At 41.2% G+C, this 27978-nt stretch overlaps 1 protein-coding gene across 4 annotated transcripts in view; it reads right to left on the reverse strand.

Moving 5' to 3' along the window:
- Nucleotides 1-27978, reverse strand: part of LOC124593714 (schwannomin-interacting protein 1 homolog) — a 1030697-nt gene that overhangs the window by 628955 nt on the left and 373764 nt on the right. For all 4 annotated transcript variants that reach the window (XM_047132026.1, XM_047132025.1, XM_047132024.1 and 1 more), the window contains exon 2: nucleotides 816-880. In XM_047132026.1, the coding sequence (XP_046987982.1) occupies nucleotides 816-871 (56 nt within the window). In that variant the 5' untranslated portion in view covers nucleotides 872-880. The remainder of the gene's footprint in view (nucleotides 1-815; nucleotides 881-27978) is intronic.

Below are 27978 nucleotides of genomic sequence, written 5' to 3' on the forward strand. Positions count from 1 at the left end.
GTGATCTACCAAATCCTTTGCCTTCTCTGACAGAATTACATCAGCAAACTTTTGAACTCTTTATTTCTTCTCCCTGAGCATTAATCGCTTTTCCAAAAGTATCTCCTTGGTTTCTTGTATTGCTTTCACTAACTACAGACTTGATGAAATGATGGATAAGACACAGCCGCTGCTCACTCCTTTCTCAGTTACTGCTTTTTCCATGTCCTTCGACTTTTTATAAGTGTTTTCTGGTGACTATTAAAGGCTGTAAACAACCATGAATAGCGTAACATTTTTATGGAAAACTCTGCGGTAATTTTCATACGGAAATAGGTAGAATGGTATGACCATGGCGGTATAATAAAGGGGAATGGCACTACAGACTTAAGCTGTACATTGTTTTCAAGCCGGCCCCGCCACATTGGATGCCCAAAAACATTAGCAGACTACTGTTTACGATTGATTTTTGTTCTTAATTTCTGTTATGAGCTCGCAACAGTTGTATTAAATGATAAATTTCACACTGTTTTCGTGAATGACACAGTGTTAGTAATGAATTGAGATTCTTTTATACTTTATACTGTCTTTAGACCGTACATCGATGTATGACGAGGTGGAATTTTTTTATAAAGCACTTTCACCAGAAGCTAATATTTTGGGCAGTTGCCATGGCGAACGGTGGCTTTAAAGTTTGTGACGTCATGACACCTCCTCTTATTACATCTCGGCAGGTACAGCACAACAAACAAACCAACACAGAAGCAAACACACACACACACAAACACACACACCCACACACCCACACACACACACCCTAGTGTTCAGGTACTCACATATGCAGACGCGGCTCGGCAACAACACCAGCACAGTCGGCGTCCTTCAGGCGCATCGCGGCCTCCTGCAACATACAAGGACATTTCATTAGCTGCGGTAGACGTATTGATATACATATAATACAATGGAAAATAAGTGTGTTAAGGTCATGGTCCTATTTCACAATTCTACAAATTCAAAAAATGTTAATATTCGTGAATAATGAAGTTTCATTTGTTCGGCGAGAGATCTTCTAGCGAATACAGGATTTGAGGAGTAGTGTATTGTTAAAAACAGTGTGCTAGCCACATGGAAAGGTTTGTGAGTTACGTTTGAGAAGTGCATTGTAATTTCCATCGAAATTCCGCACTACAGCTCTTTCTGATTGCAAATTTCATAGCGAGGATACTTGCGAAACTCAGTACGTTGGGATCCTTCTCGCACGGCTAACAGGAGCGCCGACGAATTCGAACGTTGTTCATTTATAGTCCATGAAACGATACGATGAGGGTGCCAAGAGTTTTGTGTTCCGAATCAGAAAGTTACGTCGACGTTTGGCACTAAAAGAGAACAAGGTTCAACTTCTGCAGGCACTTAATAAAGGAAATACTGACAGCAGCACTCAGTTTTGCAGTTACAACCTTGAGAGAGGAGAAGAGACTGGAAGTTACCCGTTGCACTTGATTTTCTGTGACGAGGAAAACTTCTGCTCCTCTGCCAAAGTTTGGCTGCCAGAAATTAGGGAACGTAGCGATCAGATAGCATAGTGGAACATGAACAGTATCCTGAAACTTAAAACATACTTCGCATTTTCGAGAGAAAGTCCGTCGCCCATTTATAGTGCAGAGAAAACTCAAGAAATTTCTCGACGCTAGATAGGGTGAAACGGGTCTCAACACTGAGAACTTTAGCTTTTGCTCTTTTCTTCTTTTAGTGGCTTCATCAAGGATTCGGTATACGTGCTTCTACAACCAAACATTTTCCTCGAACCGGAAAAAAACGTATTACAGCTCCAATTAATTCTCTGAAGGAGTTATACAGAGTTATTGTAAAGCATTCAACCAAATTCCAAACCGCTGCACTGAAGATTTAAAAAATTTCTCCCCATTTGCACAAAAAACGTCTTTAGTAGAAGGATACTGTCGAACTTCTACATCTCCTCTCTATCAATTATTATTATGTTACAGATTCATTGTTATTGCGTCTCGTATTATGGTTTCTTACCGTCACATTTAGGAATAGAGCTGTTATTATTCTCATTTTATCTTAAACTGTTTGTGCAACCTAAAAAAGGACCGCACACAATTAATAAGTATACACCCTTTACTACTGTAAATAATCTACTTTGTAATTGAACTTCAGTTTCCCAGCCATACTTCATTCTAGAAAAAATGAGCTTAGTGCTTATTGCCCTTTATACTTCCTTATAACATTAATTTCGCGTAATTATCTACCATGGCTGTCACAGATCCATTTATTGTGTGGCCTATATACTACTCAGCTGCCTTACTCATGTGTTTTATGCAAATACTATGTGCTAGATTTTCATACTCTCTTTCTTACTACATGCCAACTATTAGTCCTATAAAAAAATGAACAGAATATTTTTGTAGGAAATTTAATGTAGCTACATTTAGTACTGAGGTACGTTTTCGCTAGGGGCTGCAATTTTTTAATTATTCACAAAAAAATGTTCATAAGTGGGATTTAAACGCGTTTTTCTTGAATAACTCGGAAACCTTAGACTCCAACGAAAACGTATCTCAGAGCAAAACATAACTACGTGACATTTCCGACAAAAAGGTGTTCATTTTTTCTGGATGACTAATACTTTGCATGTTGTGAGCGAGAGAATATGAAAATCTCGCGCCTTGGTTTTGAAGGCGTTGTGGGTTGCATAAAACCTTTCGTAGGGACAGGTGAGTCATCCTGTATGTTAGCTATATTTGAAAGATTTTTGAATCTCAGATCTTAACATTCTTTTTATTAGGAGTATGTTGCCTGCCACAGCATCAGACTGCTATCTTATCAAGACATAACTGGATATTACGCTACATGCAAGACAACTTTGACAAATGAGCATAAACCAGACATGATTGCGATTGTCTGGAAAACATCAGATTTAAATCATTTGGAATTATAGGTTTTTAGCAATACATTTATTTCCAAAGCAAAAGTTACCTTTTGGGGCAACAAACTGTGGTTTCTGTCTCTTGCTCAGCAGTTGATTTCCGAGAAACGTGTGTACACTAAACAGCTCTGAGAGAAGTGAAATAAATTAGCTTCACAAATGAAATGCTTGACTATTTCAGAATACATCAGCACATTGTCTGCATTTATCAGTGTCTGTATAGTTCGATGCAGCTTTAGTTCAGACATGCACATATGTTTCGAACTGTGCAGAAACTGTCAAATACAGACACTGCACTAAAGTATTCCATGGCAAAGCCATGGCAATCGGATGAGAAAAATGAATAATTCTCTTCTTATGGCGGAATCACATAACCGTTCGAGCACTATGGGAAGCATCGCTTGCTACAAGCAGGAAATCGCGGTTCGAGTACTGGTCCAGCACAAATTATCATGTGTTTCCAGTAAATTGTATAGCTGTTGTGGTACTGAATTCGCAGTTTGCGAATACATTTCATGATATTTCGGGATACAATGCTTTTGTTGCAAATTATAACCAGCATTTGTTGTTATGACTATGGAGTGACCATTTGATATTATAACTATGAAGTGAATAAAAAACATATTACGCTTCTGAAAACAGTCCTATTGACTCAAACTTTTGGTAAGCAAATATAGTTAAATATGAGGGGCACTTCGTCTCAGTAACAGCGTAGAAACCACACTCCCTGTGAGTGATGGCAGTAAAGGCTGTTTTTAAAGATTTTAAAAAGAGTTTATATCATGTGGATTGTAATAGTTCATAAGTTATATGAGTGAGAATGGCTACCAATCGCATTTCATACGACCGATCGAAACCTAATCTAATAATTCCTACAGGGGAGAAAAGGCCAGATCAAATAAGAACCAGTCTAGGTGAAAGACAAGATACCACAGAGGCAAGAGTTCAAAATGGTTCAAATGACTCTGAGCACTATGCGACTTAACTTCTGAGGTCATCAGTCGCCTAGAACTTAGAACTAATTAAACAGAACTAACCTAAGGACATCACACAAATCCATGCCCGAGGCAGGATTCGAACCTGCGACCGTAGCGGTCGCTCGGCTCCAGACTGTAGCGCCTAGAACCGCACGGCCACTTCGGCCGGCTAGAGGCAAGTACCCTCCGCAGTACACCATAAATTTGCCTGCTGGGTGAAGCTGGTGCTGCGTTGTTGTGTCTCGACAGAAGATATATTAATAATTGGTTCTCTTGGGCTTTCCCTAAGACTGACGGAAATGGGAGAGTGGTTAGAGGGGTGTATGGACGTAGACGTTGACGTTAAATGTAAGGCGACAGGTACGACGACGATGTCGATGAGAATGACAAAGCATTAAAAAGAATCAGAGGACTTTAGGAAAATTCACCATAAAGAGTAGAACGAATTTCACAGTAAAGGGACTTACAGATGTATTGGGATATAAAGAAAAGATTGACTGTAATTAGAATGAGTGTTAACCTAAAAATACTGTGGTGTGTAACCTTCCTCCTGCTATTTTTGGCTGATACTGAACTGAAACAGTGTCCTTCGCGGTGCTCGGGCGTGGGTAACGGATGGTTAACAGAGAGAACACATTTCGTATCGTGTTGTCCGGAATGTAAATGTTTCTCCTTTCTTTACGTGTTACAGTTCTCCAGTGTTAACTGTAAAAGGGTGCTTTGAAGGTATAACGAGCATAACATTTCCTACCGTTTACTTCGTTTACTGAACTCGTAAATAATACATTTATAAACAGTGACTAGAACCAATAAAGCTTTGATTAATAGTTAAATTTTGTTCTACTTTCACAATGAAGTTTGCCATGGCTGCATTGCTTTGCCAAATCAAGTTATAACGCTATAACAGTTCGCGGTAACTATAATAATTGTTCGAGGAATAATGTAGCCCATTAACCGATGTTACTCAGAATGACAGTACTGATATGTCAACCGAAGTGCGCGTAATTACGCGCACGCTAAACGAATAAAGCGATTAATCAATCATTGTTGTCCTAGCACTCCTCGGACATATTCAAAACTCATATTTTATCAATGTCTGCAAGCTGTTCACATATTTTTTGGTGCAGCTCGACTGCATAATAACGTTCCACTAGAAACCAGAACAACTGCCTTACATAAAGGCGCGTGCCAACTGCACTTGGGCTTTCTGAACGAAAGAGCAAGAAAATGCCACCTACCATAAAAAGGCGTGCCTAACTTCGAATGTTCCAGAGATCCTAAGCGGGATGATTGATGCTTCATGTCACTGTCAATAGTAGCACAAATTACAAGTGAAGGAAGTGTCTAATCCTTTTTTCTGTATAAGGTGATGACACGACACACACACACACACACACACACACACACACACACAGACAGACAGACAGACAGACAGAGAGAGAGAGAGAGGGGGGGGGGGGGGAGGGGGGGAGGAGGGGGAGGAGGAGGTCGTTGTTTCAGGAGCAGCCTTCTAACTAGGGGTTTTTATCCAACAGGATTTATGTAGATAAGGAACCTCCCCCCTTAATGGCCTCATTGATCACACGGGCGTCAACATTTTGTAAAGTCGTTACCTCGTCTTTACGTCAAGGACGAAAAACCGAAAATGTGAGCGGTACTTCGCTGCCACCATCGGCGTAGATCACACGTCGTCGTCGATAAAGCGTTTTTCGATGTGAACTGGGTTAACGATCAGATCTGCGAATCAAGATTCCATAAAACGCAAATATCTTCATTTGAGTTCGTGTATAAAGCACAAACGAATCGCAGGATCGTTGCTGACATCACAACAGCAAACATCAGGAATAGGATCAAATGACGTTCAATTTTTATGGTAACCGTAGCGGTTATTACTGCAAGAACATAATGATAAGATCCAACCACTCAGATTTAACACAATAGCGAATTAATAAAGAATCTCAAAGTTGCAAAAAGCAAATAAACTCACGTGGTGTCACTAAAGCAAAAAATGTACCTCTAACAATACAGAACTAAGACATTACAAAACAATATTTCTAGCAGAAGTACTCTACACTGCAGCAACTACGGTGATTCATAGTCAGACAATAACACAAGAGATCGAAAATTAGAAAAAGCAAAATTCTCAGGAAAATATTGGGGCCCGTATTTCATAAGGAATATGGATAAAGAGGCCGTCGAGAGACATCTATAAACGGACGGAAACGATAACGGACACGTTTAGAAAAATAAGAATTAAATTCTATCGACGCATCCACAGGATGAACAAGAACAGATTCACAAGGAAAATCTTCGAGACATCAAGCGATTGAAGAAAGAAGACACTATGTTGAAACAGAAGAAAATAATAAAGAAGTGGGACTCATAAAAATTAACATAAGCAGTCAAGAATAGTTCAGAAACAGCACAAAACCAAATAATTAAACGAAAGTACATGGAATCAGAACAGGAAAAAAATGATGGGAAAAAGGCAAGAGAGGACAAAGCGAACGTATGAAGAGAATTTAGGAATGACTAAAGAACAGGAAAAAATTATGACCACTTAAGTTCTAAAGCTCTCTTTAAAACTTAATATTAGAAAACACTACTTTTTTCTACTACTATTACTACTACTACTAACAATAATAATAAAATCCGAACACTGTGGTTATAGCGATTTCACACGCCACTATACATTTCGAAGTCACAGCTTAGTACCCACGGCTTTCTGTTGTTTAGTAATGATCTCCATTGTGACGCCAATAGAACAGAAACGCCTATGTGTGGGAGTTATAGTTTATTTTTAAACGAAATTTGCGGAGAAATATACATAGAATTACATAAGAATTCGCGAAGATGCTTTTTAAAACTTATTGTATACCCACGAACTTCACTGACAGACATGCTTATTCAGAAGTATTTGTTTAAAGATTAAGATGTGTCGTATAATATGAAGTTATTTATAATCCAGTAGTAATGAAATATTCATGCAATTTGCCATTTTCTTTGAAAGTTGTAGGGGAATCTATGAAAATTGTGCTTATTGAAGATGTGGAAGTTGTTTTTTGAGATGTCATACACAAAATAAATCAAAAATATTCACAGGCGTACTGTATAAGTTCAAACAAAAATCTACATGAATTCTCATGTAATTCTGTATTATATTAAATTCCACCACAGTTTTGCGAATTGAAATTAAGAATACCGTACAATATTGACAGATACGCTTTTATAAAGCGTTGATATCGCAATGAATGCCCCCGCCTGTTCACTGAAGCCTTGATGTGAAAATGTATACCGACAAGGAAAACCCTATAAACACATTAGACGGATATCGCTGTTAAGACTTCCAACGCCAACTGTTCATAAAATAGTGCACAGTGGACATGTATGGGAGGCTGCTACTTCATTTATTTAATAAAGAATTAGGCTTTATAAGGAATACATATGGTATTCGGACGTTAGTTTTATCGGTTGCAGCCACATTGTCCATTAATACGGACTATCTTACTAGGTTATCAATTTCGTTTTATATCCAATGAAATTTCTGTACTGTCTTTCCTACCAGCCTCGGTGTGGCTACATTTGTAACGTAAACTCATTTAGATTGCCTCTCTTTCCAGTGTGCATAGCACAGAACCGATTTTACTGTAAACATTATACACCCTATCTCACGCTTGTGACTTGTTCGTCAATGGTAGGATAAACCTTACACTGGCATCATAGAAGTAGTTTACTATCTTCCTTATGAATGTTTACACCAAGCTTTCATTTATCCACTGGCTTTCCTGAGCATATTCAGTAATCAGTATAAACTCACAGTATCAAAAATAAGAGTATGTCCATATTTGGAACGTTGGAAACGGAGCATAATCTTCTATTTTATAAAATATGTTTGTTACGAGTTCTTTCCAATTGACGTTAGATAATCTGATCTGGCCAAATAGTTACATAGTTCAGTTGCATTTTCCTGTTTATTTTTAGCGTCTAGGTAGCTAAGTTCAACATCTATTGACTGTGTGCTACCACCTGCGAACAGTCTGCAGTCTGAAATGTTGTTAGACTCACTCCACCTTGTAACAACCACAACAGATGTGGGTATTACTAGGATACTATTACAAAACCATGCATTGTAACAGCGTTGTACTTCGTTCATTACACACTGAGGTGACAAAAGTCATGGAATACCTCCTAATATCCTGTGAGAACTCCTCTTGACTGGCGTAATGCCGTAACTCGACGTGGCATGGACTCAACAAGTCATTGGAAGTCCCCTGCAGAAACATTGAGCCATGCTGCCTCTGTAGCTGCCCATAACTGTGAAAGTGTTGCCGGTGTAGGATTTCGTGCACGAAATGACCTCTCTATTAAGTCACATAAATTTTCCACGTGGTTTATGTCGGGTAGTCTGGGTGACCGAATCATTCGCTCGAACTGTCCACATTGTTTTTCAAACCAATCGCAAACATTTCTCTCCAAGTGACATGTTTGGAACTTAAAGTCCATGAATGGCTGCAGATGGTCTCCCTGTAGTTCCTCAGTTACGATAAGTTTATCAATAATCTAATTTATGCTCATCTTTACTTTCGTCTTTCTTTGGTTTGTTCTTAATCAGTATTGTGTGCTACTTTGACAGCTCATTCCGCTGAAACGGTCCAGCACTTCATCACTTCATCATTGAGGATAGCAATGTCATCAGCGATTCTTGTCACTGAGACTATTTTATCCTGAATTTTAATTGCATTTCTGAATTTTTCGTTCTCTTAATTGGTTTTACGATGTACAGATCGAACAGTAGGGAAGAAAGACTACATTCCTGACTAGCGCCCTGTTTAATCCCAGCAGTTCTGCCTTGGTCTTCCAATATTACTATGACCAGTTGGTTCTTGTAGCGATGGTATATTTACCCGTCTCTCTGTGCAGCGTATATCTACTTATCTTCAGGATTTCAAACATCTTGCACCACCTATACAATGACGAACAATTTTTCTATATCAACCAAATAAAATTTCTTTTTACTATTTATCGTCTTTATCAAGTGGAGCGTTAGAACTGTCCCTTTCATGCCTTTAATTTTCTCAAACGCAAGCTGATCGTCATCTAACAAATTCTCAGTTTTTGTCCGCATTATTCTTGTCACAACTAAGATACGTGACCTGCTGAGCGGTAGTAGACGCATTTATCAACCTCTGCTATCATCCTGATCATGTGATGATATTCTCCTAAAAGTCGGACGTCATATTTAGAGTCTCATATTCCACATATCCACAGCTATATAACAGAAACCATGTTCCTTAATCGAATTTTGCAATTTAACAACATTTGTAATATCGAACAGTTCAAAATTGTGCCCGTGTTAGCAATGAGAGCGAATTTTTTCTAAAATTTGTCGGGTAAAGTGGAAATGGTGTCGGTACAATGCAGTTTCTCTTCTTGGAATAGCATAACAGACTAGAAACTGCCCTGACATACAGCTTTATTGTATCAAGTTTAATTTGTGATATTCTGGAGACAACAGATTGGGAAATGACACGTAAAAGTAGACGAGACTCGCTATTTCGGCAGCAAAATAAGTGACGATGGCAGATGTATCTTTATATATAAAATTCTACTGTACGTGTGTATGTCACTGAACTACTACTAAACGGCTGGACCGATTTGAATGAATTTTTTGTATGCGTTTGGGTGGCGTCCTGGATGGTTTAGATTCACAAATCAGACCAGCAAATGGCGCTGCAGTCGGTATCTAGGTTATTTATCTATATTGATACTGAACGACTGGATCGACTTGAATGAATTTTTGTGTATGCGTTCAAGCGGGGGCCTGGATGATTTACATTTTAAATCAGCACGGTAGGTGGCGTTGCATTTTTGTGTGCAATATTGATCGTATTTTATGGACGGACAACGAAAATTTAAGAAACCAGGCTGCAATCAGACGTGATAATGAAAGTCAGGAGCAACGCAACGAACGCCTTCGAGCTAATGCATTGAGACAAAGACTGGCCCGTCAACGAGTCACCGACACATTCAGAACACGTGAAAAACAGCGTCTGCAAGTGTATCGCGCATTGACACGTGCATCACACTTCGCCTTGCGTTTGAACACGAGTCGGACATCGACTATTCGTCACATTCACCAATTGTAATCGGTGATATGAACAAATACCAGCACAGTCATGCACTCAAATACAAAGGTGAATCGCCCGGTTTCTGCTGCGTGTGTGGAAAAGTTGTATTGCCACCAATGAAATCACCGCCAGAAAGATTGAAAACACTATTGGCCCGGAGCTACATCTCAATCTAAATTGTTTTTGCGTAAAATTCGCATATTCAATTCGTACTTTCAAATGACATCATCCGGAGCAACAAAAATCGTTCAGAATGAGGATGATCACAATTTCCAATCAACGTTTAAGATTCAGGGCCAAGTGTATCAACAAATTGGTTCTTTAATGCTGATGCCTGATACCGATTCAAAATTTTTGCAAATCTACTTCATGGGTGATGAGGAGCAGCAAATAAACGCACGCTGCCAGTACAAGCATATCGAGCAGATGGAGGAGCGAGAACTTGTGGGTATTTTAGACCCGTTTTTACAGAATCACAACCAGTTGGTCCAGTTGTTCAATACCGTTCAAACAGATTGCAAAACGACAACTATACGATCGTCATCAAAGCAGACAAAGTACCATCTGGGCAGCACGAGGGGCGATATATTGCACCGACCATTAATGAAGCTGCAGTTGTTACGGTTGGCGACGCATTTGAACGTCGAGATATACGAATCCAACGCAGAGATAACACAGTGCATACGATTGAAGACCGTCATCGCTCTTACGACACTTTGCGATATCCATTGATATTTTGGGAAGGAGAAGATGGATATCATTTGAATATCAAACAAAGAAATTCAGCAACAGGTACAATCTACACACGTCATTACCTAATATTTTATTTTTACGCACGATTAATTTCTTTTTGTCTTAATTATATTTTTACTTTGCAGGTGCAGAAACCGGCAAGAAAGTGAGCGCGATAAACTTCTACGCATATCGGTTGATGATTAGTGCCAATGAAGACAATAATATTCTCCGATGCTGCCAGCTGTTTCATCAATATATCGTTGACATGTATGCGAAAATTGAAAGCGAGCGATTACGATACATCAGGTATAATCAAGCGCTACTTCGAGCTGAGGAATACATTCATTTGCGTGATGCTATTGTTGGTAACGTACATGGAATAACTAATATCAACGACATCGGTATTTCATATATACTTCCATCGTCATATATTGGTAGCCCATGTCATATACAAGAATGTATTGAAGACGCCATGACTTTTGTGCGCGCGTACGGGCTACCAGATTTGTTCATTACATTTACGTGTAATCCAAAATGGGATGAAATTAAAACTGGGTTATTGCCTGGTCAGCCTGCAATAGATCGGCACGATATTACTGCACGTGTCTTCAGACAAAAGTTAAAATCGTTGATGAACTTTATTATACATTCCTCTGTATTTGGCAAAACACGTTGCTGGCTGTATTCTGTTGAATTGTAAAAACGAGGTTTGCCACACGCGCATATTTTGATTTGGTTGGTCGACTAAATACAGTCTGAGGAAATTGATAAAATTATCTCAGCAGAAATTCCGGATCGAAATATCGATCAAGAATTGTATGAGATTGTTACCGCTAACATGATCCATGGTCCATGCGGTGCTATAAACATGACGGCGCCGTGCATGGACAATGGAAAATGTACGAAACGTTTTCCAAAAAAATGTATAAATGATACAATCACTAATATCGATGGTTATCCATTGTATCGTCGTAGAGACACTGACCATGGTGGTCAATTACATCAATTACGCATGTCAAGCGGTACAACAGTTGACACTGACAATCACTCGGTGGTTCCGTATTCACCATTGCTGTGTAAAATCTACAAAGCACGCATAAACATTGAGCTCTGGAGTTCGGTGAAGTCCATAAAATATATATGCAAATATGTCCATAAGGGCAGTGATACGGCTGTATTTGCTGTTGACAATGTTAACGAAAACGATGAAATACCACGGTATCAAGTGGACCGATACATCAGCAGCAATTAAGCAGTTTGATGTATTTTGGGTTTTCCGATACACGAAAGAGACCCTGCTGTTATACATTTTGCCGTGCACCTTGAAAATCGACAGCGTGTGTTTATTTCACGGAAGAGACTGCTCTACAACGAGCATCAATTTCCCCGAAAACCACATTAACTGAGTTTTTCGAACTATGCAACCGACCAGGCATTCCTGGTCAGTTCGCAAAGACATTAATGTATGCTGATGTGCCACGATATTTCACATGGAACAAACAGTCAAAAAAGTGGGAACCACGAAAGCGAGGTGTTCCGGTTGAAGGATACAGCGGCATATTTATGAGAAATACATTAGGCAGATTACACACAGTCCATCCAAAGCAACGCGAATGTTTCTTCTTGCGTTTATTGTTGGTTAATGTTCCTGGACCGACGTCCTTCCAATACTTGCGAACAGTCAATGGCATTTTGTACGACACGTATCACGATGCGTGTCGCGAATTACATTTGCTGCAAGATGGCAACCATTGGGATATTACACTTGCAGGTGCTGCACTGAGTTCCTCTCCTCATCAATTTCGCCAAATATTCGCCATATTATTGACGACATGTTTTCCGTCTCAAGCTTCTGTCCTTTGGGACAAACATAAAGATTCCAAGAGCAACGACATTCTGCGCCGCATTCGGATCGCTGATCAAGATCCCAATATCGACTTTCGCCGGAAATATATAACGAGGCGCTAATAAAGATTGAAGATATTCGTATTCTGATATAGGATATGCCACTCATTCATTTTTGTATGCCCTCACCCAACCGACCAGCAATAGACATAATTTACAGCGAGATTCAGCGCGAACAACAGTTCAGTACGGTCTCTTTAGCTACTTCGTTGAAAATAATGAGCAACCATTCACTGATGAACAAAAGAATGTGTACGATCGAATTAATTTGTCAATTGCAGCAGAACATCTCACTAATATTTACGCGCATTCGATTACAAAATAATATTGCGTTAGCAATTGCTTCATCAGATATTGCAGCCACTTTGCTTGATGGCGGACAGGGTGCACATTCAGCACTCAAGTTGCCGTTGAACATTCACGCAAATCCAGATGCAGTGTGCAACATAAAAAAGCATTCCGGTATGGCTACAGTTTTGCAATAATGTAAACTTATCTGGGATGAATGCACCATGTCCCACAAGCATTCACTTGAAGCTCTCGATAGAATAATGAAAGATCTAAATAATAACACCAGGCTTTTCGGTGGTGCCTTACTGCTGCTGTCCGGTGATTTTAGACAGACATTGCCGGTCATTCCACGCGCTACATATGCGGATCAAAACAACGCATGTATAAAACAATCTTATCTATGGCGAAATGTCAGTACATTACGTCTTAACACAAATATAGTTGTTCAACTGCAAAACAATCCATTGGCACTATCATTCTCCGAGCAATTGTTCAACATTGGAAATGGAACAATACCATTACATGGAGACACACAACGCGCCAAATTGCCAGACACTTCTGCAACATGGTATATACGAAAGATGCTTTGATTGAGAGCATATTCCCAGATTTACACGCTAATTATATTAATCATACGTGGCTTCGTGAACGAGCTATTTTAGACGCAAAAAATATCGATGTCGACGCTATTAACTTCAAAATACAGCAGACTTTGTCCGGCTATGAGATATTGTTCATATCGATCGACACTGTTACCGATCCTGACGAAGCAGTCAACAATCCTGTTGCATTTTTGAATTCGCTGGATTTACCAGGAATGCCACCACATAACTTGCTATTAAAAATTGGCTCACCTATCATTTTACTTCGGAATTTAAATGCACCTAAGCTATGCAACGGTACAAGATTAGTCATAAAAAAAATTATGGGCAATGTTCTTGAAGCTGCAGTTTTGAACGGCAAATTTGAAGGTGAAGTTGTTCTCCTGCCACGAATCCCAATGATCCCTTCAGACTCACACATTCCATTCAGATGTCTGCAATTTACAATTCGCTTGGCATTTGCCATAACTGTTAATAAGTCACGAGGTCAAACAATATCGATTTGAGGGTTGGATCTAGAAAATCCGGACTATTCACATGGCCAATTATATGTGGCGTGTTCTCGCGTTGGAAAACCGTCAAGTTTATTCATTTATACTCCTCAGGAATTGACTAAAATATTGATCATCAACTCGCAATAAGATAAAATTAAACAATCTTTTCTTTTTAAGAAAATTGATGTTATTTCAAAATAAAGAATAATGAAATTATTATATTATTTGTCTTTCACTTCATACTTTCTTTAATATCCTAATCGCATGAAAATATCAAGCAAGACAACGTCTGTCGGGTCCGCTATTAGAGGATATAAAATTTAGATCGGCAGTGGCAATAAAAACTTTTATGACAAACAGAAATTTGAGCAGCTCTAATATAGATTTAAGTGTCGGGAGCTCTTTTCTGAAGGTATTTGTCTTAAGAGCAGCCTTGTACGGCGACGAAACGTGCACGATAAACAGTTCAGACAAGACGAGAATAGAAGCTTTTGAAAATTGGTGCTACAGAAGAATGGCAAATATTAGATGGGTAGGTCGAATAACGAGGAGCTGATGAATCGAAAATACGAGAAAAAGAAATCGATGAGACAACTTAACTAAAAATAGGGATAAATTGATACGATACGTACTGAAGATCTAGGAATAGTCAGTTTGGGAGTGGAAGGAAGGATATGTATTGGGAGGGGGGGGGGGACCTAGCGTAGAGTACAGTAAACGGAATTACATAGATTACACTGTCTACACAGAGATGAAGCAGTGTGCGTAGGGTAGAGTACAGAGGAGAGCCGTATCAAACCAGACTTCAGACTGAAAACCACAGAAGGAATTCACGGATAGACATAGAGCGTCGGTGGTCTGCGCTTCTTCGCTTCTTATCAGGAATAAAATTAAAAGTGGCTCACTGTGTCAACGGATAACCACCTACGAGCATTAACTTTTCAGTACGGTAGTTAACCTTTGGATGAGTCTTGTGGGTACGGGGATCATTCTATAAAGTTTTAGCAGTACCCGCTGTAAGTGAGGAAACAGTGTTTCTGTACAGTGAATGGTCGGTTTCCGTAGCGTGTGTTAAGAGAGAGCGGCGCTGTGACGGAGCGGCTGCAGCTGGAGGCCCCTCGTGGGTTGCGCCTGGCCACACCGCGACCCACCCCTGGGATTCCGGGCCGCGGCTGCGAGATCGCGCAGCGCCCCAAACACGCGAGTCTTGTGGCCGCGGGGTGAGCAGGGGCTGCACCTTATCCCGAGCACGGCAGCCTAAATTGTGGCAGGATGAGGACACCGCAAGCAGGAGCACACGCTGCATGTATGGGTGAGTAAGACTGACAGTCTGTTATTTATTTTTTGTAGTTGTCGCTAACTTGACTGGTTTGATGCGGCCCGCCATAAATTGCTCTCCTGTGCCAACATCTTCATCTACGTCATGAATTACACTACTGGCCATTAAAATTGCTACACCACGAAGAAACACAGATGATATAGGGGCACTCATAGGACAAATAGATTATACTAGAACCGACATGTGATTACATTTTCATGCAATTTGGGTGCATAGATCCCGAGAAATCAGTACCCAGAACGACCACCTCTGGCCGTAATAACGGCCTTGATACGCCTGGGCATTGAGTCAAACAGAGCTTGGATGGTGTGTACAGGTACAGCTGCCCATGCAGCTTCAACACGATACCACAGTACATCAAGAGTAGTGACTGGCGTATTGTGACGAGCCAGTTGTTAGCCCACCATTGACCAGACGTTTTCAATTGGTGAGAGACTTGGAGAACGTGCTGGCCAGGGCAGCAGTCAAACATTTTCTGCATGCAGAAATGCCAGTACAGGACCTGCAACATGCGGTCGTGCATTATCCTGCTGAAATGTAGGGCTTCGCAGGGATCGAATGAAGGGTTGAGCCACGGGTCGAAACACATCTGAAATGTAGCGTCCACTGTCAAAGTGCCGTCAATGCGAACAAGAGGTGACAGAGACGTGTAACCAATGGCACCCAATACCATCACGCCGGCTGATACGCCAGTATCGCGATGACGAATACACGGTTTCCAATGTGCGTTCACCGTGATGTTGCCGAACACGAATGCGACCATCATGATACAGTAAACATAACCTGAACTCATACGAAAAAATGCGTTTTGCCATTCGTGCACCCAGGTTCGTTGTTGAGTACACCATCGCAGGCGCTCCTGTCTGTGATGCAGCGTCAAGGGTAACCGCAGCCATGGTCTCCGAGCTGATAGTCCCTTCTGCTGCAAACGTCGTCGAACTGATCGTGCAGGTGGTTGTTGTCTTGCGAACGTCGCCATCTGTTGACTCAGCGATCGAGACGTGGCTACACGATCCGTTACAGCCATGCCTGTCATCTCGACTGCTAGTGATACGAGGCCGTTGGGATCCAGCACGGCGTTCTGTATTACCCTCCTGAACCCACCGATTCCATATTCTGCGCCGGCCGAAGTGGCCGTGCGGTTAAAGGCGCTGCAGTCTGGAACCGCAAGACCGCTACGGTCGCAGGTTCGAATCCTGCCTCGGGCATGGATGTTTGTGATGTCCTTAGGTTAGTTAGGTTTAACTAGTTCTAAGTTCTAGGGGACTAATGACCTCAGCAGTTGAGTCCCATAGTGCTCAGAGCCATTTGAACCATCCATATTCTGCTAACAGTCATTGGATCTCGACCAACGCGAGCAGCAATGTCGCGATACGATAAAGCGCAATCGTGATAGGCTACAATCCGACTTTTATCAAAGTCGGAAACGTGGTGGTACGGATTTCTCCTCCTTACACGAGGCATCACAACAACGTTTCACCAGGCAACGCCGGTCAACTGCTGTTTGTGTATGAGAAATCGGTTGGAAACTTTCCTCGTGTCAGGACGTTGTAGATGTCGCCACCGGCGCCAACCTTGTGTGAATGCTCTGAAAAGCTAATCATTTGCATATCACGGCATCTTCTTCCTGTCGGTTAAATTTCGCGTCTGTAGCACGTCATCTTCGTGGTGTAGCAATTTTAATGGCCAGTATTTGCTGGACACATGCCAATCTCTGCCTTTGCTACGACTTTTACCCAGTTCAGCTCCCTCTAGTATCGTGGAAGCTATACCTTACTTTCTTAACAATGTCCTATCATCCTGTCCCTTCTTCTTGCCAGAGTTTTCCGTATACTATATTCTTTGCCGAGTCTGCGGAGTACATCATCATTCCTTTCCTCATCGGTTCACCAGATTTTTAACATCTCAAATGTGCAATTCTTTTCTGTTCTGGTTTTCCCACAATAAATATTTCACTGCAATGCAACTCTGTGCTCCAAACGTAGATTCTCAGAAATTTCTGTGGTGACTGTGCTCACGACTCCAGAGAGTACCGCACCACACTCGATATGCCGCACTACAATGACTCGTAGCGCAGCAGATGTACAGGTTGGCAGTACGAAATATACAGGGATCCGCCAGGGACCGCAGCTGCCAACCTATGGGCATCATGCGTGTAAACAGCGATTGGACGACGCCCCGTTAAAAACCGGAGCACTAAGCTACGGTGGACAGTTCTCTTCAGTGCGCCGACTCATGTACTGTCTCCAGTTACCGCCGAGTCTACAAGCTGCAGTGGTCGTCAGGTGTCTCCGAGACTTATACTCCGTAGGCATCGTAGGACAGTTTTGGACTCTACGCAGTCCTCAGAGCCGCAGTGACAGGACTTTAATATTTTAGAGAACTTGTAATAGTTTCAAACGTCTAATTGTGCTGGACACTTCACGAAAACAAACATCCTTAGAGTACTTCTTAATATTTAATGAATATTATTGTATTACTAATTTTTTGGGAATGTTTCTGATTGAAGCTAACCTACATCATCCGAATACATTCCAAAAAATTTATGTCTCAAATTAAGACCTAAGTTTGATATTTCTAGTAGACTTCTCTTGGCCAGGAATGTCCTACTTGCGAGTGCTAGCTGCTTTTTATGTCCTTGCTTCGTCTGTTATGGGTTATTCCGCCGTTAATGAACAGCGTGGAAATTCAGAATACGGTCAAAATTACTAGAGTGAAAATGGACGTCAGGGACAGCCAAAATTGTAATTATCACCAGAAAAAATTGTGCTGCGTAATTACACTGAAATGCCAAAGAAATTTGTACAGGTGTGTGCAGGTGTGTGTGCTGTGGTGTGTGTGTGTGTGTGTGTGTGTGTGTGTGTGTGTGTGTGTTACATACTACTGAAACTAACACACACACCCATGCCCAAGGAAGGACTTGAACCTCCGACGGGAGGGGCCACGCAATCCGTGACATGGCGCCTCAAACCGCGCGGCCACTTGGTGCGACGTAGTATAGGCATAGGTATTCAAATACAGAGATATGCGAACAGGCAGAATACGGCGCTGCGGTCGGCAACGCCTATATAAGACAAAAAGTGTCTGGCGCAGTTCTTAGATAGGTTACTGCTGCTACAATGGCAGGTTATCAAGATTTAAGTGAGTTCGAGCGTGGTGTTATAGATGGCGCACGAGCGATTGGACACAGCACCTCCGAGGTAACAATGTAATAGGGATTTTCCCGTACGACCATTTCACGAGTGTACCGTGAATATCAGGAAACGGGTAAAACATCAATACTTCAACATCCTGGGCCCGGAAAACGATCTTACAAGAACGGGACGAACGATGACTGAAGAGAATCGTTCAACTGATAGAAGTGCAACCCTTCTGCAAATCATGCAGATTTCAATGCTGGGCCATCAAGAAGTGTCAGCGTGCGAACTATTCAACGAAACATCATCGATATGGACTTTTGGAGCCGAAGGCCCACCTGTGTGCCCTTGATGACTACACGACACAAAGTACGAGTATTACGCCTCGCCGGGGCCCTTTAGCAACGTCATTGGACTGTTGATGACTGGACACATGTTGCCTGGTCAGATGAGTATCGTTTCAAATTGAATCGAGTGGATGGGCGTGTACGGGTATGTAGACAACCTCATGAATCCATGGACCCTCCAGTCAGCAGGAGACTATTCAGGCTGGCGGAGGCTCTGCACTGGTGTGGGGTGCGTGCAGTTGGAGTAATATCGGACCCCTGATACGTCTAGGTACGATTTTGACAGGTGAGACGTACGTAAGCATCCTGTTTGATCACCTGCATCCATTCAGGTCCATTGTGAATTCCGACGGACATGGGCAGTTCCACCAGGATAACGTGACACCCCACACGTCCAGAATTGCTACAGAGTGGCTCCAGGAACACTCTTCTGAATTTAAACACTTCCGCTGGCCACCAAACTCCCCAGACATGAACTTTATTGAGCGTTACTGGGATGCCTTGCAACTGGCTGTTCAGAAGAGATCTCCACCCCCTCGTACTATCACGGATTTATGGACAGCCCTGCAAAATTCATAGTGTCAGTTCCCTCCAGCACTACTTCAGACATTAGTCGAGTCCATGCCTCATCGTGTTGCGGCACTTCTGCGTGCTAGCGGGGCCTTACATGATATTAGGCTCTTAAGTGTATTTCTTTACTTGTTTGCAGGTACATGTCTGCAGTACTAGTACACATTGAAATCCCCATATGACATTACTGTAGCAGTCCTGTACATGAACGAAAACAAAATCACATGAAATTCTATGACTCCAGAGATCTTTTCAAGTCTCAAAAATCTATGATGTATATATTCAGACGGAACCGTCAAACGTAAATTTGCACCACGGCTAGGATTTGAACGTGGGTCTCGTGCTCACTAGGCAGATACACTAACCAGTACACTACTCTGCCACAGTGGCGTTGCACTGCTGTGCTGTTGTGCAAAGTCACTATGCCAGAGAGTAGCGTAGTGGTTAGAGTATGTGCCTAGTGGGCAGGAGACCTGGGTTCGAATCCCAGCTTTGGTACAAATTTTTATTCGTCGCTTCAGTCTACATTTAAACACCCAAAACAAAACGCGCGGTCCATTGATAAACTGAAGAGAGGCTGCGATGTTGCCTACTGCCTACTTTACTGAAATGCTGCGGCGTTGTTGCGCTAGGATTTCGCTATGTACTAGTACTGCAGACACTTACCTGCAAACAACAATGTATTGCATAAGATTATTTTTTTCGATTTTATTATTAGTACTTTATTACTATGTTGTGCATCTGTGGAAATGTGGCCTGTACTTGAAACAAAAGTGTCATATGAAATTTCCATTGGAAACCGAGTCCAGATTCCCAATTGTCTCTTCGTGAGGGGACTGCCAACGGAGAGGCTACCACGAGAAAAAGATTGAATACCCAACGAAACGGTGACATTCCAATCGTCGGAGTGCGTAATATCAGAGGTCTGAAGGTGATACGGAAGTTAGGAAAGGAAAATTCAAAGGCTCAGTCTAGATATAGTGTGGGTCAGTGAGGAAGTGGAAGGCTAAGCATTATATATCATGTTAACAACAGCAGAAAGTGGTATTTATAAACTATAGAGCGCAGCAATCAGTATTTTTTTTTTTTTTGCAGGTGTTATTTGGCAAATCCAGATTTCAGCTAGTGCCTAGCCATTATCAATGCACTATTTTCTAATCTCGATTCATGTGGGTTCCTTGTTGTTCGGGAGTCAGTCACAGTTCTTTGAATACTACTGTACTACTGTAGAAAATAGAAGAAAATAGAAAAACGTCAGGAGGAGAGAGAGATACAGCAATGCAATTCCCTTTGGAAGTAAATGAATAGGAAGTACAATGTAGCTGAAGGGAAATGACTACAGCAAAAAAATGTGAAGAAACTGGAAAGTAAATTGATATCTAAAGCACAGATTTAGCGTAACGTAAACTCAAATTTCGATGAAATTAATAATAAGGGCATCAGCATTAAGAGTATCACGATTATTTCCTCTGTTAATCGCAGAGTAGAGAGCGCAAGGTTGAAAGGCATCTACGACCTTCTGCTGATGTGATAGAAATGGCTGTCGATTTAGAAGATTAAGGCTATTCAGTCAGGTTGAAAGAGCTTTGGAAGACTTACGATCGGAAAAGGCTACTGAAGTCATGTATTAAATTCATCCAGAGTTTAGTGAAATTACTGGGGAAAAGGCAATCAAAAGATTATTCAAGTTTGTTTGTAGGATCGGTGAGACTTGAGACATACCATCATCCACGCAGTCTCGAAGGTATCAAAGGAAAGGGAAATTCAGAAATCTATCATCGGCTCCACAGCTGATGCATCCAAGTTCCTCGTAAAACGTGTAACAAGGGAGAAGAAATTAATGGGTCACTTACATGGCACTCGCTTTGGATTTCAGAACGTAAAGGCAACATAGAAGAAGTTCTGACGTTGCGCTTGATCGCGGAGGGAAGAACGATTTGTTGACTTAGAAAAAACGTTCGACAGTGTAAAACTTGGTAAGTAACTATGAAGAAAGAGGTGTACAAGAACGAAGAGGGAACAAAAATTGCACTCTTGCATGAAAAGGGTCAAGGATGCCGCCTATGTCCCACTTTTCAACCTGTGCGTCTAAGGAACTATGACGGAATGGAGGGTGGGAACTAAAATTTTGAGTGAAAGGATATTAATGATGAGATTCGCTGATGATGTTGCTGTTCTCAATGAAAGTGAGGAATAATTACATGACCTTTTGAATGCGGTGAACAGTCTGGTAAGCGCACACTAGAAACAGAGTAAATCGAAAAGAGACGAAATTAATGACGAGTAGCAAAACAAAGATTATCAATAGTTTTAACACCAAAATTAAGAACCAGGTGAAGAATTATGCTACCTTGTAAGTAGTATACAATACAAGAGACGAAGAACAAAGGACAATAGAAGCAGATCGGCACAAGAAAAGAGCTCATTCCTCGCTAAAAAGTCCACAAGTATCAAACACAGGCATTAATCTTAGTATGAACCTCTGGAGGACAACATTTTGTGGAAGTGCGTTGTGGCTGAGGGAAAACCAGAGGAGAGATTCGAGGCGTTTGACATACGCTGTTACCAAAGGTTACTTTAAAAGTAACATGGCGGAAGTTGTTTAAAATTCTCTGAGAACTGTAAAAGCAACAGGAAAACGAATAATATCCAGAACGTGCAAGAGCAAGAGAGCAGAAATGGAAGACTATGAGAGAAGACCATAGAAAATGAGATGAGGAATTTGTGGAATACAGTGACTAGGAGAAGGTACGGGGTGACAGGAGATATGTGACGACATCATAGGAAAACTTACGAGCTGCTGGAGCGATACTGGAAAATATCATTAAATAATTGAGGACGTTGGGACTAAATGCTACTCTGATGTGATATGAAGAAATGGTGAGCCACATAAAACCACTTAGAAGACAGACGGAAATAAAGAGAAAAGAAAAGAAACTGTTGGGTTGTACCTGCCGCCACCGTGTGAAGTCATATGTACCCATTTAAATATAGAACAGAACCCTGATGATATTTATATTGCTTCTACATTATTTTTTGGAATGTAGGTTTTGATAACATATGAAGTGTAATATTAGGATTATGTTGGTTGGAACGTGACAGTTTGCTTGAGAACTAGCGAATCTAATTATTCGATGTTATGAAAATTATGACAATATTTGTTATGACCCATGTTTATAGCAAGTGGGTCCTCGATGAGCGGTTTATGTTCGTCATTTTCATGATATCGTCGTGTAATTGAAAGATATAATAAATAAGAGAATAATCAAACATGTTCCTTATTAGTAAACTAAATAGGTTGTTCAAGTTATCAGCATGGTTTGTGGGAAGATAATATAGAGTAATCCACCGTTTGCTAATACCTCAGAGAAGTACACGGACATGGAATGTGCGTGCATTGAAATTCATGTTCGCTGGTGAAACCGTCGTGTCTGTAGACGAGGGAAGAGGGAGCTGACGCGATGGTACTCAGTATGTAGCTTTTATGTGATTCACATGCACTCACTCCCTTTGGGGAATGGGCCACATTACTTACAAATGTTCACATACAAATCCAATTTCATTTAATAAGTGAATGACTTCAACCTTGCTCCTTTTAAGTTAAATAAAACGTACTGGTTCAAATTCTACCTCTGCATTCTTGTTTCTGAAATGTACGGTCATGACCAGAGTTCCCTGTAAGACTGAATGCTGCCTGATGGTGTTGCGGGCATAGAGCGCGGCAAGCGATGTACGTAAGTGGAGCAGAGACGAATGGCGAATCAGTCTAGCGACGATATGGGCTGCAAATGAAAAAGTCCAGATAAAACGCAAGTCGTTAGGCCCCGCGACTGGGTACGGTCATCTCAGAATCGGCGAAGCTGGTCTCTCGTTTACGTGCTACTATCGTGAGCATCTATGGAAACTGGTTGAAGACACTGAAACCACTTGCAGGAGACAAGTCGTTGGACGTCCAAACTTCACCGTAAAATTTGGAGGTCGGACGGCTGTCCACTTTATAAAGCTGGGTGGACGACAGAGTAAAGTGCTGGCGCAGGAACAAATGTCGTGAGCACACATTTCAGAGCAGATTGTTGAAGACAGGGCTCCACAACAGATGGTCTCTGCGTATTTCCATATTGACCCCATATCGTCAATTACGACTGCAGTGGGCACGAGATCAGCGAAACTGGAGCGTGGGTCAATGAAAATGAAACGCCTGGTCGAGTGAATCACGTTACTTGTAACAAATGGTCGGTGATCGTATCCGGATACAGCCGTCATTCAGGTGAATGGCTGCTCGAAATGTGCACCGCCACACGGACACAGACCAGTAAGAGCAGTATTATGCTATAAGGGGTATTCACCTGGTATTACATGTTGTCTGTGGTAGTAGTGACAGCTGTGGCCCACGAGAACATTACTGCGGACCACCTGAATCTCTTTATGGTTGCTGTGTTCCCTAATGACAATGGTATCTTCCAGCACAGCCAAAACTGTGATACACTGATCTGCATCTACATCTACATGGTTACTCTGCAATCCACACTTAAGTGCCTAGCAGAGGGTTCATCGAACCATTTTCATACTACTTCTCTACCATTACACTCTCGAATGGCGCGTGGCAAAAAGGAATACCTAAATCTTTCCGTTCGAACTCTCATTTCTCTTATTTTATTATGATGATCATTTCCTCCTAAGTAGGTGGGTGTCAACTAAATATTTTCGCATTCGGAAGACAAAGTTAGTGATTCAAATTTCGTAAATAGATCTCGCCACAAAGAAAACCGCCTTTGTTTCAGTGACTGCCACCCCAACTCGCGTATCATATCAGTGACAGTCTCACCTCTATTGCGCAATAACATGAAAAGAGCTGCCCTTCTTTGCGCATTTTCGAGGTCCTCTGTTAATCTTACCTGGTAAGGATCCCACACTGCGTAGCATTATTCCAGCAGCGGACGGACAAGTGTAATGTAGGCTGTCCCTTTAGTGGGTTGGTCGCTCCTTCTAAGTCTTCTGCCAACAAAGCGCAGTCTTTGTTTCGCCTTCCCCCCAATATTATCTATGTGGTCTTTCCAATTTAAGTTGTTCGTAATTGTAATTCCTAGTTATTTATTCGAATTGACAGCCCTCAAATTTGTGCGATTTATGGTATACCCAAAATTTATCGGATATTTTTTAGTACCTATGTGGATGACCTAGCACTTTTCGTTGTTTAGTGCCAATTGCCACTTTTTCCACCGCACAGAAATTCTCTCTAGATCATTTTGTAATTGGAATTGATCGTCTGATGATTTTACTAGGCAGTAAATTACAGCGTCATCTGCAAACAATCTAAGGGGACTGCTCAGATTATCACCCAGATCATTTACGTAAATCAGGAACAGCAGAGGGCCTCTGGCACTACCTTGCGGAACGCCAGATATCACTTCTGTTCGAATAGATGATTTACCGTCTATCACTACGAACTGTGGCCCCTCTGAGAGGAAATCACGAATCCAGCCACACAACTGAGACGATATGCACGCAATTTGATTAATAGTCGCTTGTGAGGAACGGTATCAAAAGCCTTCTGGAAATCTAGGAACATGGAATGAATCTGAGATCCCTTGTCGATAGCACTTATTACTTCATGGGTATAAAGAGCTAGATGTGTTGCACAAGAACGATATTTTCTGAATCCTTGTTGGTTATGTATCAATAAGTCTTTTTCTTCAAGGTGATTCGTAATGTTCGAGTACAGTATATGCTCCAAAATCCTACAGCAAATTGAGGTCAGTGATATGGGTCTTTAATTCAATGGGTTATTCCTACTTCCTTTCTTGAATATTGGTGTGACCTGTGCTAGTTTCCAGTCTTTAGGAACAGACCTTTCGTCAAGTGAGCGGTTGCATTTGATTGCTAAGAAAGGCGCTATTGTGTCTTCATACACTGAAATGAACATGGCTGGTGTACCATCTGGACCGGAAGACTTGCCTTTCTTAAGTGATTTGAGTTCTTTCGCAACACCTAAGATATCTACTTTTATGTCACTCATGCTAACAGCTGTTCTGGTTTCGAATTCTTGAATATTTACTTCGTCTTCTTTCGTAAAGGAATTACGGGAAACTATATTTAGTAACTCCGCTTTAGTGGCACCATCATCGTTAACATTTCCATCGCTATCGCGCAGTGACGGTATTGACTGCTTTTTGCCACTGGTGTACTTTACATACGACCAGAATCTCTTTGGGTTTTATACCATATTTAGAGACAATGTTTCATTGTGGAAACTATTAAAAGCATCTCGCATTGACGTCCTCACTAAATTTCGAGCTTCCGTGAAACTTAGCCAATCTTGGGGATTTTGCGTTGTTCTTAATTTGGCATGTTTTTTTCGTTGCTTCTGCAACAGTGTTCTGACGTGTTTTGTGCATCATGGTGGATCAATTCCGTCTCTTATTAACCTACGTGGTATGAATCTATCTATTGCTGGCGATACTGTATCTTTGAATTTGAGCCATATCTGGTCTACACTTACATAATTAACTTGGAAGGAATAGAGACTCTCTCTTAGGAAGGCATCAAGCAAATTTTTATCTGCTGTTTTAAATAGACATATTTTGCGTTTATTTTTAGTAGTTTTGGTTGGTATGGTTTTGATCCTCGTTACAATGAACTTGTGTTCACTAATCCCTGTATCCGTCATGATGCTCTCTATTAGATCAGGATTATTTGTGGCTAAGAGATCAAGTGTGTTTTCGGAACCATTTACAATTCGTTTGGGCTCATGAACTAATTGTTCAAAGTAATTCTCAGAGAAAGCATTTAGTACAATTTCGGAAGATGTTTTCTGTCCACCACCGGTTTTGAACATGTATTTTCGCCAACAACGTCAGAAACATGATAGATAACTCACGTTGATACCTTGGCCACCAAAATAGTCTGTGCTGAGTCACACAGAACAAATATGGAACACCATCGGGCTCTTGCAAACTACCCAGTCGTAATCTGCGGCGACTGCATGACCTGTATGTAGACACCAATTGCTGCAGTCACCGCTGTATTGCGTTCCAAAGGTAGACCGACAAGCTATTAGCAGGTAGCTATAATGTTTGGCCCCCATCAATGTATTTTCGGTGTTGACCCTTTAAACTTGTGTCTCATTGACATTGCATGTTTCTGCACCAAATGTTGTGTCAGCAGCCATTGAAAAATGCTTAAAAGCACTCAAGAAGTCAAGTAACAATGGGTCCGAGTAGGCGAATTGTGTTGGTAGGTTCAGCATTTCTGCATATACTCTAACATAATTGTTTCATTTGGCTACTTAGTTCCATACAGGAGAACCCTCTTACCGAATGTGGAAGACGTATCGTTTTATTACGCAAACCATTATCAATAATAGTCATGGTTTAACAAAAAGTATCTCCGTCCGTTTGTGAAAAGTGACAAATTTTTATTTCTGAATATAGAGTGTTACTGAACAGGGGGAACCAAAGGCGCTTTCTAACGAACCTACTGTTTTTTTATTTGAAGATGAAGACGAAAATATATTCGGTTAGCTTCTAGCAGTTCAGTATGTATAAATTCCGACAAAATTTAGACATAAAGTGTGATTAATTATAGTCTTTAATCGGTATTCACTATTACATCTGACAAGTTAAAACTGTTTGCTAGACCGGAAGATGGAATGGTAACACGTTGGGGCGGAGGCGGTTGAGTGAACTAGTTTAACTAGGTTGCCTTTTCCTTATTGCGTTGTATATTTAAATATTCGTTCTCTCTGTTCGTCCGATCATGCGTTTCTTGTTCTGCGATCCCTAAAGTTTCCTGTCTACTTTCCTTTCTGTCTTTTGCATTCTGATATGCAAAATAATAGTATTTGATTTTTGAACATAAAGAATAAAAGATATCTGGATATTTGCATATTTGCTGAATTCCACAGATTCAATTCGATCCGTGTCGATTGTCTGCGAGACAAGCTTTGCTCCTATCTTTGAATTAAAAAAAAAATGGTTCAAATGGCTCTGAGCACTATGGGACTCAACTGCTGTGGTCATTAGTCCCCTAGAACTTAGAACTAGTTCAACCTAACTAACCTAAGGACATCACAAACATCCATGCCCGAGGCAGGATTCAAACCTGCGACCGTAGCGGTCTTGCGGTTCCAGACTGCAGCGCCTTTAACCGCACGGCCACTTCGGCCGGCTCTTTGAATCCACTGATGGATTGTCGTTACATCAACTGGTATGATATCAGCGGTGGTTCTTTGGTGAGTGAGCAGCGTAGCCTGTGACGTGCAGTTACTGACTACATTTTGTGAATTTCTAAGAAGAGCAAAAAGGGTGGATTCTCCCCTTTCCGTTCTTGTCTATGATAGTGATAAGATGTATTTTCTTATGCTGTGAAACGATGTGACATTCAATGTGGTTGCATTTATACACGCTGAGAGAGAGAGAGAGAGAGAGAGAGAGAGAGAGAGAGAGAGAGCTATATATGCATAAATATAAAAGATTGAATAATCAACGAAAGGATAACGTTCTACGAGTCAGGGCGTGGAATGTCAGAA

The sequence above is a fragment of the Schistocerca americana genome, chromosome 2, assembly GCF_021461395.2.
Source record: "Schistocerca americana isolate TAMUIC-IGC-003095 chromosome 2, iqSchAmer2.1, whole genome shotgun sequence".
NCBI classification, from domain to species: domain Eukaryota; kingdom Metazoa; phylum Arthropoda; class Insecta; order Orthoptera; family Acrididae; genus Schistocerca; species Schistocerca americana.